This window comes from Dermacentor silvarum, chromosome 2 (genome assembly GCF_013339745.2).
Source record: "Dermacentor silvarum isolate Dsil-2018 chromosome 2, BIME_Dsil_1.4, whole genome shotgun sequence".
NCBI lineage: Eukaryota > Metazoa > Arthropoda > Arachnida > Ixodida > Ixodidae > Dermacentor > Dermacentor silvarum.
This window is the reverse complement of record NC_051155.1, coordinates 227628682-227646071: the sequence shown is the minus strand read 5'-3', so window position 1 is coordinate 227646071 and position 17390 is coordinate 227628682. Positions and strand designations below refer to the sequence as shown.

The 17390-nt window shown below is 44.6% G+C and overlaps 1 protein-coding gene across 1 annotated transcript in view; it reads right to left on the bottom strand.

The window, feature by feature from the left end:
• LOC125943583 (phospholipase A1-like) overlaps positions 1-17390 on the bottom strand; it is a 34278-nt gene that overhangs the window by 3736 nt on the left and 13152 nt on the right. The window contains exons 2-5 of the mRNA XM_049663031.1: positions 15322-15371; positions 11721-14442; positions 6944-7190; positions 1202-1396 (exon numbers count right to left, since the gene is read on the bottom strand). Coding sequence (XP_049518988.1) covers positions 1202-1396; positions 6944-7190; positions 11721-12440 — 1162 coding nt within the window. The 5' untranslated portion in view covers positions 12441-14442; positions 15322-15371. The remainder of the gene's footprint in view (positions 1-1201; positions 1397-6943; positions 7191-11720; positions 14443-15321; positions 15372-17390) is intronic.

Here is a 17390-nt window from a genome sequence, read left to right as displayed (position 1 = left end):
TAAGGAAGATATATGTCGTTTCCATGCCACACGTATTCCCGAACCTCTATAAATCATCTGCATTGTTCGCTAGTAGCAGTTCTGTCGTCCACTACATCAGCCCAGGTACACTATATTGTACCAGCTGCCCGTTACTGGTGTAAGATAAATCAAAATCCAATTTACTGTCTTCCAGTCAGTCTTTCTATTCCCTTAACCGTAATATGGCGTGAACTTCGGCAAATTTGCTAAACGTAATGCAAAGCGTGAACAGCAGGGGAGACAGACGGAAACCTTGCTTCAGTTTTCGGTATATTTCTACAATTATTGCGAATATTCGGCGTTCCCAGGCTCTTTATACTTGGTTGTCGATATGCATCTCCCGAAGCAGCTCTACGAAGTCGACATTTATGCCCTCGTGCTTGAGAATATCGCACAGCAAATCCCTGTCGACGTTGTCGTACGCTACCTGAACATCTAGGAACGCTGTTCATAAAGGTCTACAATCAATCATTGACATTTCTGTGCACTGAGATAGTACAACGATATTGTCCTCTAAGCGTCAGCCTGGCTTGAATACTTTTTTTTTTTGGTTCCCCTAATATTTCGTATTTCTCCACTCACTTTGACAGGCTAAGTTTTACGACTTGCAGTGTCATTCTATATACCGACGTTAATGTAACTCCTCAGTACGAACTTATATCCGTTATCCTATCTTATCTCCGTAGCCGTTTAGATTAGATTAGCCCTGCTTTCCCGCCACTCATTTGAAATTGTCATTGTTTTAAAAGCTCACTCTATGGTGCTAGTCAGCTGTGATTTGCTCTTCGGACCCAGCTTCTTGATCAGCTGTATTGATATTTCGTACGTTCCTGCTGCCGTGCTATGTTGGACATATTTTTCAGAAATTTCTTGTTTTCTACGTTAAATTTTGTAAGCTCCGGCTTCTTTGTTGATGTATCTGCCTGAGCTGGGAATACTTTTCTTATTTTTTTTGCGAAATTTATCACTAATAACCCTCCTCAGGTACAGCAGTGCGTCATTCGTTTCTAAACTGTTACCATTCTCATCCCTTATAAGGGTTCGTACATCTTTTGTTGTCGTTCCTATATTTTCCTCACATAGTTCCATAATTTTTTCGAACGCAGTCCCTTTAGTAGTATATTAAGCTCCAGTGTTGCTCTCCCCTCACTCGCCATCTTATCGCGCGCACATTGCTCACCCTTCCTGGACAAGATGCAGCTCTTCGGCGAGAACACGCCGGAGGTGTAGTAGTCCACGTGACCAGTCGCCGCTATCTGTCCCCGCAGGCCACCGACGAAGTCCGCACTGGTGTGAATGAGATCTACGTACTCAGCGACTGCCGCGTTCAAGGTCTCTCCGAATTCTTCAAAGAGCGGAGCCGACACGTCCAAGCCTGCGTGGTCCAGACCACGTGATGCACTCGCGGGTGCAGTTCTAACATGTGCTGGATCTGGCGCTGAGCCGTTCTCCCTCAAGGGCTGCAGAAGATAGCGCCAACCTTTCCTTTTCCCATACCGAACCATTTCCCCCTTGATAACACCATCGACACTCCGTGTCTGCAGTCTTCTTTCTGGGGTTTTACGTGCCAAAACCAGTTCTGATTAGGAGGCACGCCGTATAGTGGAGGGCTCCGAATTAATTTTGACCTCCTGGGGTTTTTTAACGTGCACTACAATGCAAGTACACGGACGTTTTTGCATTTCGCCTCCATCGAAATGCGGTCGATGGAGGCGAAATGCAAAAACGCCCGTGTCTGCAGTATATGGGCTACAGGTATGGCACTCAAGCTCTGATCATAACTTACTCGTATTGTGAAGGACATAACTGTCGCGAAAGGAGATAACAATTATTGACAGGAGCAAGCATCGATTTGTACGCGAGTTAGAAAATAAAGATAGTAAACGTACAAAGTGACACGTGGTATCTTTCTCTGTGTGACTTGGAGATTACATTCATCGATAGGTGCTTATCTCGTTAAATTACCCCCTGTATTCTGCGCAAGCGTTTCTGCATGTTTATATTCGTGAGTCTGCGCCTTAAACAATCGAGTCGGACGTACCGCCAGTGTCGTCGTCAATGTTTTTTTCTTTTCTTTTTTTTGTGGTTTCACTGTGTGTCTTTTTAGCGACGCCCGCACTCCTTTGTCTTGATATTGCCACGTAATTTTCTCTTTGGCGCAATCGCTGCCATCAGCCTGTACCGGGGTGTTGCATCGTATGCAAGCATGCTCTTCGTCAAATTTTATAATCCGCTCCACTGAGTGGCCAGTCTCGTAAGTGAAATGCAGGTTTCTCACCGTTTCTGCCAAGCCTAGATAACATGAGTGAAGCCATCTTTTGCCATCTCTCTTTAAAAATCGCCTCCAATGTCTTAACTTAACCGTGTCCAAGTAATGTCCTTGTTTATCGTGCCTCGTATAACACATGAAAATGAGGAAAAAACGAGGATTGAGTAGTTATTTACAGCTCTCATAATTAGGCCAGAAAGGCTAAAGCTTCGTCAGAGATTACGTTTAACGTGCCCCTCATTTTCAATAAATTTAAACTTATTGTGACGTACACTTTTTGCGGTACCCTGCGAAACATAGCGTTTAACGGCCGTATAATGGATTCAAGTACTTGCTCAAGAACATTTCTACAAAAGCCGTCATCCTTTCACACATATTTAACTTCGCATTCCGATGGGGCATAATTTTCCTCACGTTCTTGAACTCAGTAGTTATTATAGTTTCCCAGAAAAGTTTGCTAAAATCTGCGCCGTTCGTAAAACACACTCATAATTATCTGGAGCGCTTCCATACGCAGTGCACTACAAACGCTGTAATTAGCCCACACAATATTCACCAAATATAAACAAGGTGGCTCGTTTAGTACACCGAAGACACCGGGAAAACTTACTATGAAACTCGTGTGACGCATCAAACGGAGAAAGCGAAGGTTCAGTAATTATTTACAAAACTGGTAATTAAGCCAGAAACGCGAAACGTTCCCCACAGGTGCCCGCTAACACGATCCTTACTTTCACCGAATATGAACTTGGTGTAACGTTCTCTGGAAAACATACCGCCTAACGGCCGTATAAAGCTTTCGAGCACTTGCTTAAGAAAAATTTCCAAAACCCGTAATCAGCTGCCGCTCTTCAAGCATTGCCCACACATCACCCATTAGATGCCCCCCCCCCCCCCCCCCCCCCCCCCCTCTCTGTTCCTCGAAATAATATCTTTGGGGCACTTCGACTTCTTACAGGACATCGGAGAAACTTTCAACGTGGTTAATATAATACGCTCGAAAAGCTCTGGTACTCTTGCATGAGTGCAATTTACTACAAAGTAACCTTGCTGTAAGTAACCTAGACACAGTTTAAACTTTCTATAATGATCATCCAGAACATGGCTCATATTTTCTCTGAATATCAAACTGCTGCCATTTTCGGTTGTGCCAGGCCAGCGGGGAAACTTTGTAAGCGTTTTGTATACGGACTCTAAACAGGCAGAAAACGAGGATTTATCAAGTTTCATTTAGCCTCTAACGTTTCTAACGTCCCTAACGTCTTAAAGCCCCATTTTCTCTAAATATAAACTTGCTGAAAGATGTAGTAGTATATAACGTTTCCGAGCACTTCCATAGTCGCACTAACAGCATCGCTGTATAAAAGCAGATAAGTATGTATAGTGCGCACAGTGAGCAGACCTCGGTAAACATCGTGTGACATATTTAGTAAAATAAATGGCTGGGCTAGTTGTGCACGCATGCTCATAGCTAAAAAATAAGTGCGAAAACAAGACGGTAACAGAGGGACAACTGGACAGGTGCTCATCAGGTGCTGAACACCTGTCCAGTTGTCTCTCTTATTCCGTCTTGTTTTCGTGCTTAAGATTTAGCTATCACATTTCTAGCGTCTTGAGTGGAGATCCCGGACGAATAAAACTTTTCCTGGCATTCGATCCATTAAAATACATGTTCCATGCTGGTTTTATCCAGAAGTGCTCGTGCAAACTGCTTCGAAAACAACAAAATTAATGTCTTCTTAACACTGTAGAGAGTGCCTCCTACACTTACATAAATTTGCAAATAATAGGCGAGCACTGCGAAACCAAGACTGCTCTCCCTTTTATCCTCACTGAGTTGTCACCGTTTGCGCTTTGCCGTGGAAAATTTTCCACGAAGCCACGATTGAGCTGCAGAAGTAACAGGAGTCACTGAAGGTACAGTGTGCAACAAGCGTATCGTGTGTAAGTGCAACACGCGTATCGGACAGCGCAACCAGTTCGCCACGTACTGTTCTTGAACACAGCTGGTGCCTTGAGTACAAGAAGTATCGTCAACGATGACGCAGCGTCAGTGACCGTCTGTATAGACTGAGTGTGTGCCGACTCTGCAGACAGTGTACAGTTGAGCCGTGTATGCGTACAATTCAGTGATCCAATGAGATCACTGTGGCGAGCACACGACCGTTCCCGAGGCAAGAAACCGCGCGCTGCACCGAATTGACGCAAGAGGCGTCGTCTGTTATCGTAGAATTTCGGCAACAGCGACCCTGGGCAGGAGCGGTGGTCAAACCGGTACTGAACAGTTCCTCCAAAAAGTTCGAGTTTGGGTTCCGTTCCAAGATTACGCAAAACATATCGGTGCGATTCGGTTCCGGTTCAGCTGAAAATAACGGTTCAACTCCGGTCTTCGGTTCAGTTCCGGTTCAATTCGAAACCCTGATGTGAGGTACAAAAAGAAGTTGGAGAGTGCCACGTCCGGACTGTAGGACGGGTAAGGGGATTGTTGCGGGGCTTCGGGGAACGGTAAAAAGGGACATTGCTTTGACATAAAACAAGACGTAGTTAAGACAAATAAAGATGGCTTCCCTCATGTTATATAGGCTTGGTAGAACCGTTGGACGCACGCATTTCACTTACCGGGGAGCATAAAAATGGCCGATGAATAATTTTCAGATATAAAGGTCTCAGAGCATCAGTCTCAGTCTTCATTGAACAACCCTCGTATATAAATGTGCGTTTTCATTTTCAGGTCATAGGACGTGGCGTCTAATTGACAAAGCTTTTCGTTTGTAAGAATTGTTTGTCATTGATCAGTAGGCCTTGTTTAATTTAATATGTCCTATCACAATTGCTCAACGCATGTTGTTACGATTGCCCAACGTACGATCCGCTTTGCGATTGCAGACAACGGGAGAGATTCACAAAGCTGCTCCGCAGTAAATGCCGACCCCGTTCGCTAATAACATGACCGACATCCCGATTCAATGGGACCTGCTCTTACGAACAATTCTAGCGTAACTCCGTTTTGTGAAGAACGAGGCTCATGAAATTTAGGGTTACAGCGCGCGACGCGCTGGAGTTGCAGCCGAAATACAAGGCAGAATGGCTGCATATAGCTCAGCTATTCAACTTATAACAGCGACTCAAAGCTGTTTTCCTGAAGAGGAACAAAATTAATCAAAATAAGGCTTGGGCTTACTTCTACTAAAAAGAAAAAAGAAGCTTTTCCAGCTCGTTTTTTACCAGCCTGCAGTCATGGTTAATTTTTTTGACAAGCTTTCTTTCATTGAGACATCATGAAAACAAGCTATCCCAATAGACTATAATAGACTATTGTAGAGTTCTTTTGAAATTTATTTCTTGCTTCGCTTCTGCCCTGGAAGCGTGCTTTCTTTTGTACTTTGAACGAGAAGACTAGTGTGAGCTCCGCCGACAAGTGGCCGCAGGTCCAAGACTTGTACTCGACACTGCACGATGTATTTAAGAACGCTGTTTGAGATCACTGTAAATGTTAGCGTTTTGTTTTATCAGTATAGGCGCTTAGCTTCGTTTTTATCGACCTCTGTATCACATACCTAGAACATTCATTCCAAGATAGCAGCTTCCAGTCCGACACAGCACATGAAAACGCATATCGTTCTAGTCACCTTGGACGCCGGTCACAGCGCCTTGGACATCACCGCCATCCTAAATGTGACAGTCATTTCCTTTTGGACAGAAATGAGCTTAGTGCTTATAATGCTGAACCCTTATTACTAGGTGTATTCAAATTCCAGCTCTTTATGAAAAGTGACAGGAGGTCTGTGTGTTCAGTTTTTCCTTGGATACAACTTCTTTTTCCAAGACGTATTGCTTGTCGCGTAATCCTGTCGCAATATATAGAAATTTTGGCGAGTGACGTAGGCCTGTTGGCTCACTTTTTTTTCAAAGAGCCCAATTGAGATTTCCTGAGGCCTATTGCTTCTTGTGCAATTGTGTTGCAATACCAGTGATTATTACTACGGCATTTCTGCAAGCAATTCTGTTTAACAGCGTTCCCTGTCCATGCACTTGCTTCTGCTTAGCTGCTTCGCAGGATCATTTAGCGTGAAGCAATATTGAATTCCTTAGGACGTCGCCAGCTTATTACGAGGTTCACTAAAAAATAAAGATGAAATGCACGAAGGAAAAAGAAAAAAAAATAGGCTTGCAAAAGTCTTGTTGACTATGGAGCACTGGAGCCGTGTTAATGAGGAGAGGTTAGCCTTAAGCGAAAACTTTAATTAATGCTAGCCACTAGCTTGCTTTGGTTTTGATAATACTAGCTCTTCGCTTGCCAAATTAGCGGAGTTTGTAACTTGCATAATATTTATTATCTTCCTCTTGCGAGTTTGAGACTCTCCGAGTTAGAGACCATCCTGGTTTTAATTTTACCATCGTTTCGCGTCCACGAAGACACGCTGTTAATTTTTTGCACACTTCCGCCTTCACGCTGCAGAGTCGCCACTTGGGCATTTTCGTTTATCGCCACCACAGAAACGGGTCAGGTCTGCGGAATGTACTTTAGTGTGTTAACTGATGAACGTTTCAAACCATAACGAGTATGAAAGAAGGGTCAGTGGTTGGCGACCGAGTCGCTTTATGCGACTGCGTAACTCTGTGCGATTTACGTCCGAGGCCGCCCCAACTCGCCTGTGACGCGGCCGACCCTCTCGCACAGCTTGTGGATGACCGAGACGGCGGCGTATCGGGCCACGTGCGCTCCCAGTCCGAGCCCCACAAGGTGCACGCTGCGCAGCCGCAGGCCTCGCTCGTCTCTCAGCCGCCGCAGCAGGCACGCTAGCTTGCGTCCCACGGGTCGCGAGTTGGCCACGGCAGTCCAGTAGTTGCGAGACGCAGCTTGGCGCCAGCCCACGACTAGAACGTGGTTATCTTTGCCCTGCGTGTAAGCGCGCGGCCTATTCGTTAACAAACTACCCCGCCCTAGCCCCCCCCCCCCCCCCCCCACACACAAAAAAAAAGGAGAAAAAGTTGACAGTCACATTAGCATAAGCTAAAGAGGATAAAGGCTTGCACGTTAATAATTAAATTACTTGACATTTTTATTCGAATGCGTTGTTACTTCCTTTTACTTGTTTTCCCCCACCAAAGGTCGTGGGTCCGAGTGCCTTAATTAACTGCGCCTTAAATACCACCAGAGGTCGTGGGTTTGACTCCCACCAAACGTAGTGGGTTCGAGTGACTTAATTAACTCTATCTTAATTAACTGTGCCTTACTTAACTTTGCCTCAAGTAACACCAAAGGTCGTGGGTTCGAGTGCCTTAATTAACTCTATCTTAATTAACTGTGCCCTAATTTAATCTTAACTCAATCTTAATTAAGGTAGAGTTAATTAAGGCACTCGAACCCACGACCTTTGTTGGTGGCACTACGGTGGCACCACAACATGGTGGCACCATGTGGCATTGTGGCACCATGAATGCTGGTGCCATAACGCCGGACATCAGATTTTTCGACCTAAGGCTTTCGCCTGAAAAGAAAAAAAAAAGAAGAAAGCCAATAGGTTCCATACAATTCATTGAGGCACCGTAGATTGGTTAGCATCTTAAGGACCCCTTGTGGAATTGCACGTGTAACTGTTAATTGTCCCGTTAATTGTCAAGCGAATGGTTGGTGCTTCCGTGTAAAGGAGAACGACATTTCAAATGTGCGTAAGTGATTATAAATGTTCGGTTGCAGATTCCTATATGACTTCGCGTGTAACACAAAAGATAAATTTTTGTTTGTTAGCAATAGAAACAACGCAGCATGGGCCATAATGAAACAATGAAGCGAAAATAGTTAACGCGTTCTGGAGAAATCTGGAGGAACATAGGTTGGCACCGCCTCTCTTAACATCCACTGCGATGTTCCCGCACACAAGCGTCGGCAACATAGCCGTCCTATTATAAATGACATTTACTAACTAATTCATATGAACATGCTTTCCTGGCCCAGCCCGCAGTGGTAGGTTCCATGAAAGTAGTAGTAGTAGTAGTAGTAGTAGTAGTAGTAGTAGTAGTAGTATAGTAGTAGTAGTAGTAGTAGTAGTAGTAGTAGTAGTAGTAGTAGTAGTAGTAGTAGTAGTAGTAGTAGTAGTAGTAGTAGTAGTAGTAGTAGTAGTAGTAGTAGTAGTAGTAGTAGTAGTACTGCACGTAGTAGTAGTAGTAGTAGTAGTAGTAGTGTAGTAGTAGTAGTAGTAGTAGTAGTAGTAGTAGTAGTAGTAGTAGTAGTAGTAGTAGTAGTAGTAGTAGTAGTAGTAGTAGTAGTAGTAGTAGTAGTAGTAGTAGTAGTAGTAGTAGTAGTAGTAGTAGTAGTAGTAGTAGTAGTAGTAGTAGTAGGCCCGGCCCGCCCGGTAGTAGTAGTAGTAGTAGTAGTAGTAGTAGTAGTAGTAGTAGTGTAGTAGTAGTAGTAGTAGTAGTAGTAGTAGTAGTACATTGGTAGTAGTAGTCAGTAGTAGTAGTAGTAGTAGTAGTAGTAGTAGTAGTAGTAGTAGTGGCGAGACCCGGGCCCGGCCCGGGCCCGGAGTAGTAGTAGTATCTACGTAGTACCCGCCCGGCCCGACCCGCCACCCTAGTAGTAGTAGTAGTAGTAGTAGTAGTAGCCCGGCCCGAGCCCGGCTCGTAGTAGTAGTAGTAGTAGTAGTAGTAGTAGTAGTAGTAGTAGTAGTAGTAGTAGTAGTTAGTAGTAGTAGTAGTAGTAGTAGTAGTAGTAGTAGTAGTAGTAGTAGTAGTAGTAGTAGTAGTAGTAGTAGTAGTAGTAGTAGTAGTAGTAGTAGTAGTAGTAGTAGTAGTAGTAGTAGTAGTAGTAGTAGTAGTAGTACACGTAGTAGTAGTAGTAGTAGTAGTAGTAGTAGTAGTAGTAGTAGTAGTAGTAGTAGTAGTAGTAGTAGTAGTAGTAGTAGTAGTAGTAGTAGTAGTAGTAGTAGTAGTTAGTAGTAGTAGTAGTAGTAGTAGTAGTAGTAGTAGTAGTAGTACCCGTAGTAGTAGTAGTAGTAGTAGTATAGTAGTAGTAGTAGTAGTAGTAGTAGTAGAGCCCGTGCAGTGCTCTAGTAGTAGTAGAAGAAGAAGAAGAAGAAGAAGAAGAAGAGAGAAGAATCACATCCGAAGTTCAAACAAAGCAGCGTTAGATGCTTATATTTAATTTCATTCTTAGTTATGTCACGTGGGAACCCAAGCGAAAAAAAAAAAAAACTAGAAAAAAAAAGAAAAGAAAAACAAGCAAGGAGTTCGTGGTGTTCGGCGCGAGCACCTTCCGCACAAGAAGGCGTTTCTGGTTCTTCAAACGAGTGAGCTGTAGCGCGGACAGGGAACAAGGACACGTGAAGGCACAAAAGAATAGACACACGTAGCACTATACTAGCAACAAGTACTAGCGCTAGTACTGCACGGTTGTTGCTAGTAGTGCTACGTGTGTCTATTCTTTTGTGCCTTCACGTGTCCTTGTTCCCTGTCCGCGTTACAACTTCGTCGTTCCAAGATGAACAATCAACAGCCCACATCACCACTCTAATTGACTGCGTTTCTTGTTCCTGTGGAACTTGAATTTATTTTTTGCAGCGCTCCTTCACCCTCCTCACCACCTCTGCGGGTCGCGCCAAACCACGGCTGTTGCGGCGGCGGCGGCGGCGGCGGCGTTGAATGCGTGATCGCATTCAATTAACACTCTCAAATTGACATTGCTGAACGTAGAACGTCATGCTGAGCAAATGGTGATGAGCGCAGAGGGTCACCCGAATAGGTGCGCAAGGTTTGAAGCCAAAATGCTGAGCTGTTCTCATACGCTAGCATTCCTGAAATTTAATTCACTGCTCGTATTTATAAACGAACGTTTGGAAGACTCTGACGGAAATATTAGAAATTACCTACCGTGCCTCAATGCGCCTACAACTTTGAAACTTATCTATTATGCTACTCTAAATGTGCACTTTACACGAAGTGGCTTCTCGATGTGCTTAGTAGTTAGCAATACGTTTTAGTTCTTCGTCAAGCGCGAACAACAACCCAATTAGCTTAAATGGGTAATTTTCTACGGCGCCCTTGAAGAACATTACGATGAAATCTCCGCAGAATGTTTTACATTATACTATTATCAAGCTCCCTGTCGGCACTACCGGTAGTTCTTAAACGATGAGCCCTGCTGAACACACCGTACAGCTTCAAAGCGCAGTCCTTATAACTTTTGTAGACTTGCATAGTGCAATTACTTCACACACTTCGCACTTCGACCAGGCATTTATTTTTAAATGACCAACACCTTGAAATGTTATTGAGCTAGCTTTATTGATTCTTAAGTTTTTGCTGATATTTTCGAGTGGTTGTTTGGAACGGACATTCTTTACCGCATCTAGTCGCAACAATTCCTTCACTGTAAGAATCACAGAAGCAGCAAACAGTCAACGAGGCGAGAGAGAGAGAGAGCGAGAGAGAGATAGAGAGATAGCCTGCTTTTATAAAGGCAGATGCGTTTTGCGGCTTGCGTGTAACTCTGACATGCTATTTTGTGTTAGTAGTAGGAAAGTAACTAAATATTTATGAAAGGTGTAAAAAAAAAGAATAATAATTAAGGACATGCGATTAAAGTTTACGATTATAGTATATACAACTAAATGTCCTATGTTGCTCCGTGAAAACAGTGGAGCAATTGTTTTGCAGCTGAAAAAAAAAGTGTTGATTAGTCCTCTATTAATATTTCTCTCTAATATATGTGTGCCTGTGGTTACCTGACTTCTGTCGTAGATCTCACATAAGTCTTTCGGGAGGAGGAGGCATAAAAGTGTATGCCTTTTTTTAAAGGCCCAGAGAGCACTTATAAACCGAGCAGAAGCTTTTTTCTTTTTCTTTTTCTGTTTTTCTTTTTTTTTGTTTCAGTCTTTTCCTTTCCGGTCGACATTGGAACCCAACTGCGTGGGACAAGAGGCAGCCTGGCACTGCACAACACGTCTACAACACCCACGATGCTTGGGCAGTCATAATTGAACGTGTGACATTGTTTGCGTTACTCTGATTTACTGTCCAAATGAATCTGTCAGTAATGGCTGTGGACCTCTGTGAAGCAGAAGACGGGATACTGACGCAATAGAATTCACCCAATTATTGCGGAGGATCGAAACACCGGAAAGGACGGACATGGTCAGAATGGGTCTAAAACTTTACGAATAATTTTCTCAACAGGTACTTCTTGACATATCAATAAAATCTTAATTGGTAAACACGTTTTTTAATAGAGCATATATTTGTTTAACTCCCGTGCCCATTAAGTTACGCAGCACCGAGCTAACGCCCACCGAGTGAGGGCGCCAGGGATCTCTCGGGCCATGTGGGCCGCATTTCTGGGGGACGCGAGAGTGTCTCTAAGCCTCAAAAACGCGCTTTCGCTTGACAGTAATTGGCGATACTGAAGGATTCTACGCATACTCACGGCACTCACCTCTTTCAAAATAGCATCCTTGAGTTGTTTCACCCAGCGCTCCGAGGCGCCCTGTCCAAAGTCGTGGCAGATTACTTGGAGCTTGCTGTCTGGGCCAAGGGAAACAGCTTGAAGAGATTTCGCGTCATTCTGCAGCGTGATCGGAGTTATGGAGCTGTTGCAAGAGTAAAAGAGGAAATTGACGGGGATTCCCATTTTTGACTGGGGAAACAGACCAGTCAGGACTCCGGCTTTTCGAAAGTAGTCAGAATCGATGCTCCAGCGGGGAAGACTGTTGCGTATAATGTAATTTCGAAGTGTAGTAACAGTATTGCGCAGTTCTTGCGGAGCGGTCGTCTCGTTTGGCAGCCGGGGTTGCACCTTATCTTCGAAATATTTCCATTGCGAGATCAGGTCGATGGCGTCAGCTTGATGCGTAAGGGGCGGGTGATTTTTGGGCAGAATCATCGTGCAGTTGCTCGAATAGTTGCCTTCTGTTTCGATCACTAGGTCAGAGTAATTATCACTCCGTGAAAACGTTGTTTCGTTGGGAAGTACGATGACCTTATTTTTCGGCGTAGTAGCTCGCGTTCCCCACACTTTTCTGCTGCTCTTGCCTCTCCTCGCAATCCGTGATAACGAAGTGGTGTTTGAATTGTCGCGTTCTTTCCTTCTTCCTGCCACATGAGCTTCGACTGGGGACAGTGTACCTACCTGTGTGCTATTTTCATTAGTGGACATTCTTTCTTGCGACTTTGCGAAAATTGTTCTCCAGCTTAAACTTTGTCGTTCCTACGCTTTGAAGTTCTAATGGAGGCATTGTAGTGAGTCCTGTCCGGTTTCCGCATTTAATCTTCTCTCGCCTGACTTTATTGGTACGATTCGCCATCATAAGCTTTTTAGCGCCGACATCTCGAATTCTTGTTGGAGGCATTGTAGTGAGCACTGTCCTATTAGCGCTCACGACTTTCTTTCTCCTCAATTTTCGGGTACCGTTTGTCACCACAAGCTTTGTGGTGCCTACACCTTGAATTACTTTCGGTGCAATTGTAGTTACTACCGGCCTGTTTGCGTCTGTGCCATTCGTGCTGCTGACCTTTAGAGTATCGTTCGCGGACTTCACCTTGGTCATGCCTCGGCGACTGTTTCTGCTTTTGCCAGACCGAACTTGTACAACAGAGCTAGACATTAATTTGTTGGAGGTGTTCCGATTTTCCGCTTGCAGGTTTGACTCCCCAGACTGACCGGTGAGTCTTGCGCCCGACGAACTTGTGGTATTCAGCCGCTCTTTGTAAAGTGTTTCGTTCGCAAGCCGAATGCGCGATGCGATAGAGTATTTACGGCGCTTCATCTTGGCATCCGTCATAGTGAGGTTGGCGAGTTCCTTGTCCATAACATTGTCTCCTATATCTAGTGTAGTCTCTATGGTCGCGTTCACTGTAGCGTTCGCAAGTTCGTCCGTCTCGAAGGAATCATCCACGATGGGTACCAACAGCCGTCCCTGGGACGAAGAGGCGTTCTTTTTTGGTGCGAGCTCGAAGCCCAAGTCCTCGATTTCCACTATCTGATCACCCTCGGCTGCAGCGCTTGGCTTCTGGGGCGCCAGGGGTGAAGTAATTAGCGGTTGTTGCGCGATCAGGCTCACATTGTTTTCTTCGTCGCGTTCTTCTTTCGAATATTCTTCTACAGGACTTAAGCTCGGATCCGGCTCGTCGCCATCGTCCAAAGGCATTTTCGCTTCGGCCAGCTCTTGCTGCTTCTCGAGTTCGCGCAGCCTGAAGTCGAAGGCACTCTCCTCAACGAGTCGGCTCACATCTACCGCTTCCGTGGTGTCTTCATCTACAACTTTATCGTAAGGCAACAGCGGTTCTTCGGCAAACGCTTCCGTCATGTGCAGAGATATCGGATCGTCCTTGACATCCGTTCCTTTTTGTGTGCCTGCTCCCTCAGACGTCTCTCGCGGCAGCAATGATGGCGTCTCCTGCTTTGGAAGCGGTGCTTGCTTGGGCCTCGCACCCGGCTCAGACACAATCCTCACTCCAGTGTTTGAGTTCGGTCGAGAATGGGGGCCACGTTTCAGCGGGCCTGGAGGGTCTGGTCATGTGACCGGCGCTTCCTCCGCGTCTGTTGGGCACCCGTGTACCTCGCCGTGCGCTTCTCGGCGCACCATTGTCGTCCGGTTGCCACACGGGCCTCCTCGATGGTGTCCTTGGAAGTGGCTCCGGCTCTGGCTCATAACCAGGATCTTGCCTATGGTGGCGACGATCCGGCTCCAATGATGGCCTCGGGATGTTCCTGCGACGTGCGTCAGATCGATCCCTATTGTGAGGTCGCTTTAAGCCGGGAATACGGCGCGTCGGAAGACGAGAATCCTTATCACCATTCGACGCAGTTGAATTCGTCGAGTCTGTCGCGCCTTCGCCAGGCAAACTTTTATCTGGGACGTCGAGTTTTTTTCTTTCCTTGGCTCGTTTATTAATGTCCCTCATTCTGATATCGTAGTCTCCTCGTACTTTGTACACCTTTCTATACTCGTTGTTTATATAAACAGGGTCAATGTACGGAGCTGCAACTGTCGTTGGCGGATGCTTGATCAGCTCAAGTGGGTCTGCAACTGTCGGCTGATACAGAGGCAAGTCTTCGAGTTGCTGTGATTTTTTCTCGCCGACGGAGGGTGACTCTGCAATGCTTAAGGCTTGCTCCTCTTTCACAAGTGGACTCCCGTTCGAAGCCACCGAAGCCACTGCAGCGAAAAAAGAAATCTGATGAAAATTTCAACAGAACCAGTAAACGGTCTTCTACGCATAAAAATGTATTCGAGGTTGCTGGCGGATACTGTTCTATAGGTAACTATATGTAAAACTTTCTTCGTGGTTTCCTCGCCACCATAAATCTGTACGTTCGTATAATTGCAGGGCGGTTGTGCTTGTCCCGGCATTTTTGGCATTTGTGTAGTAATAACAGCTGCGGCAACGATCACACACCGCGAACATTTTATACTATGAGTCAGTACCATTTTAAGGCAACTCGCACAATACTATCGCTGACAAACGAGTCATCAATACAACGAATCAAATCAGACATCAAATTAAGACTATTTCGCTTAAAATAGGAGATCAGATTAGTATGGAGGAGGTTGATGTTTTTGTCGCGAAAACGAGGTAACACAGAGGTATAGAATTAACACGAACACACTGTACGGTGTTCTTCCTCCTGTGCGCTCTGTCGGGTGTGTTTGTGTTTTTCATTTGTATTTTGGTGTTTCGCCGCTCTTATGATAAATAACACAAGTATAAGCTAGCACCAATTGGCCCTAACCAAAATGCTGTTAGATAGTATGCTTGGTTAGAGTTTTAAAGCGCTGCACACTGTGCTCTATAGGGGAAGGCTAAATTGCATCTTTATTTGAAATACATCATTAAGTCACTGGCATTTTATTTATTTTTATTATTTTTGTTCGCGTTATTGTTTGTGTGGGGTAGTACAACAGAAAGCAATGCCTGAACATAATTACTTTAAACAATAACTTTATCGTTAACAGGGGCGCTAGACATGCTGAGGTGACTTTCGAAAAAAAAAAGAAAGAAATAAGAATATAAAGACAGAAAGGACAGAAATTTACCAATGACACTGGCAACCAGAGCGAGAATCATTCCGAGTAGTGAGAATAACCTGCGAAATTGCAAAAAAAAACAACAAAAAAACAACAACAAAATGAAATAGAAATCTTCAATGTTTCTATTCAAACTGAAAATAAAGTTCTTTCTCTCTCTCTCTATTCAAAACGAGTTCGCGAAGACAAAAACCCAACTGATGAGGCCTTCCTGAACATTGCATTGCTTCTTCTGCGATGGACTGACTTTTATTTATTTATTTATTTTTGACGTGACACGTCTTTGAAATCGGTCAAACGAGGCCACTTACTAAAACCGCATGAAACAAAAACAAGTTACGTGCCCACCCCGTATGCGCGTGGTTTACTGCGCAACCACCACCACAACAGAAAGGTGTCCTGTAAAGCGTGCATTGCCTCAATATGAGTATGTGAGTAACAAAGCCGAACATAAAGCTGGCTTTTGAGTTCTCGTTTTTCATTTGCTTCCTAAAAGTGAAGCTTTCTTGGCATTTCTTTCCCGATAAAGTTCGAGGATGAATTCATTTCCCGCTAGTAGTTAGGTAACGAACTCAAGTTAGTTGCATTATGTGTACCAGCTCATGGTTAGTTCAGAGGCATGTCGGTACAAGACACTGCTTGTCTAAGTCAAGTTGAAGCTCGTCCTAGTCAGAAGACGTGTTTTGTTAAACTTTTTCAACATTATCCTGGTTTTGCTTGCGATATACTGCATTAATTTCTAATTGCCTTGGTTATAATACTTGAAAAACTTAAGAACTGTTCATGATATAATATTTTACAGCTTATTTATCGTCACCTCCTGACTGCGAAGTGTCTTTTTTCTCCTTCTTCTATATTCTCTGCGATTCGCTTATTTGTACCGCCAGACCTGGCTATTTTCTCCTCTATCAACCCTCACTTCATTTCTGACTCGAACATTCGTTTTTTAAGTGCTTCCTAATCTCGGATCGCCAGCTTCTTTCTCTTGTATATAAAAAAAGGCGTAAATAAAATAAATAAAATAAATTAATAGTGCTTTTTCGTCAGCATTTGCTAGTTTTCTGCGAAGTCCCATTCTACCGCCTCTTATTCTGCTGTCAACTATGCACACCCACAGGGCATAAAAGTTGGCCGCATATTTAAGAAATCCTCGTGCACATGAAACATAAAATATACAAGGTGAAAGAAAAAAAAAGTGCTGCTAACCACTCTATTGGTCGCTTCCCTTTTGTACATAGCGCCGCTTAGTTAATTAAATTATCCCCTATTTTACACACCGCTCCTTCGCATGAAACGCGGGCAATTTCGTCACCGAGCTGAAGCTTCGTTTTTCGAAAGCGACCGCTTCTGCTGCCTATTATCGGCGCGCCTCCTCTTGACTGACTCGCGCGCTTTTCATCGTATACCACGTTTGTTTCGAAGACTCGTCGCGCCCGGGGTCGTTCGTCCAACTTTTTGTTTCGCTCGCCAAGCGCGTTAATCATGCCCTCCCCCACTCTCTTTGTCTCTAGCCGCTGGTTTTCCTTTTCCTTACGCGGTCCCGAAATCATTAAAAATTTGTCATCCCGCTGGATGGCAGCGGAGCGAAATTGTGCTCGGCCAATGTTTTGCGGCTTCAGTGCGGCGGGATACCTCCAGGGAATAACGTTGGCGGCTGCTGCAGGCGACGACGTTTTGCTGGAACGTCGCCGTGCCACCCTAGTCGTAATAGAGAAGGCGTGCGGGCTCGGCTGTGCGACTGCCGGGTGTGAGTTTTTTGTGGACCATCCTCCGTCTTTATTATTCTTTTTCGAAAAAAAAAATTAACCACCGCAGGGTGTGTACTCGGCTCGCGAGAAGTAGGGCCTTGAACTGCTGGAGGAAGCGACGAAAAACTGACGAAGTAGGCGCAGAAAATGTGATACACTGAGTGAGAAAAAAAGGAGAGAGAGAGAGAAAAAAAAAGGAGGAACAGGAGAAGTACGATATTAAAGAGAAATTGAGAAATTACGACGGCTTTGTTCCTCACTAACGCTTCTTCATCAGTGAGAATGGAAAGAAATGAAGGAGAGGTGTGAGCGGACTATGGATCAGAGGAA